Consider the following 3,518-nt stretch of genomic DNA (forward strand, 5'->3'; position numbering starts at 1 on the left):
ACCTGCTGTTATGGATTGGTACTGAATGTACCTTAATGAATATCTGCCTCCTTCCTGATTAAAAACTCCAAGGTCTGTGCATGCACAGAAGAATCCCACTCTGACCCACAGTTTAGTTAAATGACACTTCGTTTATTCTAATCAAGCTGCATGAGGTTTTATAGATAGCATGCATAGTTAATACGTCATGAAGTATGAATCTGTAGCTGATAAATTATTGCCTTATATGGGTCTCTTTCTCCAGGAGCTGACGTCATCATCTTGGAATTCCTGTACGAGGAATGCGCCATCTTGAGTAATATGGTGGGAGGGGGGAGCAAGTAGTTAGTTAGTACTTTAGCAGGCAGCTGTGTTAGTACTGTAGAAAAGAAGCACATATTTGCCATAAGCATTTTACTTAGTTTATTACAATCAATTACACTGCGTCTTTTCATGTAAGTCAATTTTTGCTCAATAGAAACTGAGAGGTATTTGCTACATGGGAAGCGTTTTTCCACACCCTTCTTGTTCACAAACAAATGGATATACATTCAAATGTAATTAAAGTATATGGCCCAAGACCACCTTAATGTTCCACAATACTTCTGTAAAAATGTATCCTGGACAGGTGAGTCAAAAGTAGAACTCTTTAGTACAAATACACAATGCTGTATTTGGAGAAAAAACAACACTGCACACCAACATAAAAACCTCACCCCAACTTTAAAGCATGACGAAGGGATGTCCTTAGGCTGGATTCACACAGGGCGGATTTGTTGCTGAAAGTTCGCGGTTTTGCCGCTGCGGATTTGCCGCAACCTTTCCGTTTCTGCGGCAAATCCGCATGCAATGGCCCAATTAAGACGCGTTTTTGACCGCGTATTTATCTGCGGTTCTGCCGCCGGTAAATCCGCAGGCCCTTTGTTGCGGAAAAAACCGCAGCGGTTATTTTTGGAGAGGCGCGGTTTTTCTTGCAGATTTGCCTGCGTATTTTACTAGGTGCAGATTCTTAAAAAAACTGTTTCCTGTGAGGTCATCGATCCCACCCATTTCTGCATAGGGTAGGAAGAGCTTTGTATTTGTGGCCATTTTCTCTGCAGACATGGACCGAGCAACAGTCCGTCTGAGCCGCGCATACCGACGCAGACTGATTACATTTGTGCTTATGATGGATAGAGAACAATCTGAAAAGGTGAGCGATTTGTGGTCATTGTGTGCTTAGTTTCCTTGTTGTTTGTTTATGCACTGCGGACTAGAGTGTAATTGCAGTCATGTGCTTTAAATTCATGTGCTTTAATTCATGTTAATGTGCTTTAAAAATTCATGTGCTTATTCTTCTTCAGACTGATCGTGCTTCCCGGCGTCAGAGACGTTTCTGGGTTCATCCCCTACTAACCGAGAGGGGGACGAAGGGCCATTTTGCGAGCCTCTACCACGATCTTAAAAAGTAAGTGAAGTGTTGCATGGGAATAGGTTTGATGTTGCACTCTGAATTGTTATTAATTTTAGCCCGCTCTCCCTTTCTCTTTCTCTCTGCAGCCATCCTGAGAAGTTCGTCTCATTTTGTCGCCTGCCTCTGGAGGCCTTTGACCGCCTTCTGGAGCTGGTGCGCCGGGATCTGACCTACCAGGACACGCAGATGAGGAAGGCGATCACTGCAGAAGAAAGGCTGCTCATCACCCTTCGGTAAGTTACATTTCTTATTGTGTCACTGTAGTTATTTTTTTTTTTTTTGTTTTTCCTTTTTTTTTTTTGGTTCTGTGATTTTTGCGCGGTACCTTTTTTTATGCACTGATTGCTCCGGTAGTAGGACGTAATGCTATAGCATTACGTCACACTGCTTTTTCACAGCTGGGCTATCAAGCACCCCTGTTATTAGCACCACGCCCATCATGACACCTGCACGGCTACCCCGATCTCACCGGGACGGGTGGGTCTTTATTTGCCCGTGCGTGGCATTAGAACAGCATCATCTTGTGGCTGGTTGACTTCATTGACATTGTCAGAAGCTACATTGTTGAACTTACCAGACCAGCAAACTTGGGCAACCTTTGTTGTGCACCGGCAGTGAACGGGACCAAGTTACCTTTCTGAGTGTAGCAGGAACATGTTTTCATTTTCTCATTCTCCCTCCCCTTTTGTTTGGGATGGGGAGAATGGAAATCTGAACCATGTGTGGAATGGATAGTGAGAATTTCACGGCCCCCCCCCCCACATCCCATGTATACCTTTCAATTGCAAATCTTATTTCCTTCACACGAATTCTTCTGCGTTCTCCGATCTATTTCGTGTTGAGAACAATATCTGAATACTGCATACATAGAAGTGTTGATGTAATGCAAGTCTTCATTGTGTACTAATTTTTTTTTCTCTTCTCTGCTTCTTTTCAGCTTCTTGGCCACAGGAGAGAGCTATGCATCCCTGCATCTCCAATTTCGTGTTGGTAAATCAACCATCACCAAAATTGTGAGGTGCACATGCAGCGCCATCTGGCAGAAGTTGCAGCCCATCGTGATGCCTTCACCTACCGAGGACACTTGGCAACGTGTTGCAGCAGGCTTTCAAGATGTTGCCAAATTTCCTAACTACATAGGCGCCGTCGACGGCAAACATGTGCGTGTGCTTCAGCCAGCCCACTCAGGCTCCAAATTCTTCAATTACAAAAAATTTTTTTCAATTGTCCTGATGGCCGTGGCTGATGCACATAGCAAATTTGTTTGCATCGACGTCGGCGCCTATGGCAGCACTGGGGATTCTCGGGTGCTGCGAACATCACAGATTGGGATGCAAATTCTCCGAGATGGCGTCACGCTCCCAGCCCCACAACCTTTCCCGGGAACCACACATCCAGTCCCCTTTGTGATGGTATCGGATGAAGCTTTCCCGTTGATGCCAAACCTGTTGCGCCCATACCCGCGGAGAGGACTGAATGCCCGGAAAAGGATTTTTAATTATAGGCTGAGCCGGGCACGTCGTGTGGTTGAGTGTGCCTTCAGGATTATGGTGAGTCAGTGGAGAGTTCTAGGGACTACACTGTTAGTAGACCCTAACACAGTTGATGACCTTGTCAAGGCATGTTGTGTTCTTCACAATTACCTCCGGGACTATCGCCCAGAGGTAGATGTCGAAGAACTTGATCCTGCCTTTGACACGGTCATCAACTGGGGGGGAGGTAGGACGCCTGCTACTGCAGTGCAGGTACGCGAACTCTTCACTGACTATTTCCTTAGTCACGAAGGCACCGTGCCATGGCAGTTCTCCTGTGTCGGTGGTGTGCAGCCCTAACTGCAGTGTGACCCTCCCCCGGCGCCCAGCCCCAGAAGGAAGCGGAAACCAAACTGCGTAGAGAAATACGTATTTTATTGAAGGCACAAAAGGACACTCCTCCACCTTTAATTTAAAAACTTCAATAAAATTGTGTTAAACAGTTTTCATAATAAAATGTTTTAATATTTCACAAAAAAGATTGTTCTCCAAATTTTTCCGGCGCACAAAACATATAATCTGCATTGTAAAGAAACGGAATTGGTTAGACAATG

The 3,518-nt window shown here is 45.1% G+C and overlaps 1 protein-coding gene across 1 annotated transcript; it reads left to right on the forward strand.

Moving 5' to 3' along the window:
• The first annotated feature begins 765 nt into the window (after positions 1 to 765).
• LOC136620283 (uncharacterized) lies at positions 766 to 3,264 on the forward strand. Its single transcript, XM_066594983.1, has 4 exons — positions 766 to 1,171; positions 1,323 to 1,426; positions 1,519 to 1,665; positions 2,370 to 3,264. The coding sequence occupies exons 1-4, from the start codon at positions 1,082 to 1,084 to the stop codon at positions 3,262 to 3,264; spliced, it is 1,236 nt and encodes a 411-aa protein (XP_066451080.1). The 5' UTR covers positions 766 to 1,081.
• Positions 3,265 to 3,518: the final 254 nt, after the last annotated feature.

This window comes from Eleutherodactylus coqui, chromosome 3 (assembly GCF_035609145.1).
Source record: "Eleutherodactylus coqui strain aEleCoq1 chromosome 3, aEleCoq1.hap1, whole genome shotgun sequence".
NCBI classification, from domain to species: Eukaryota; Metazoa; Chordata; class Amphibia; order Anura; family Eleutherodactylidae; genus Eleutherodactylus; species Eleutherodactylus coqui.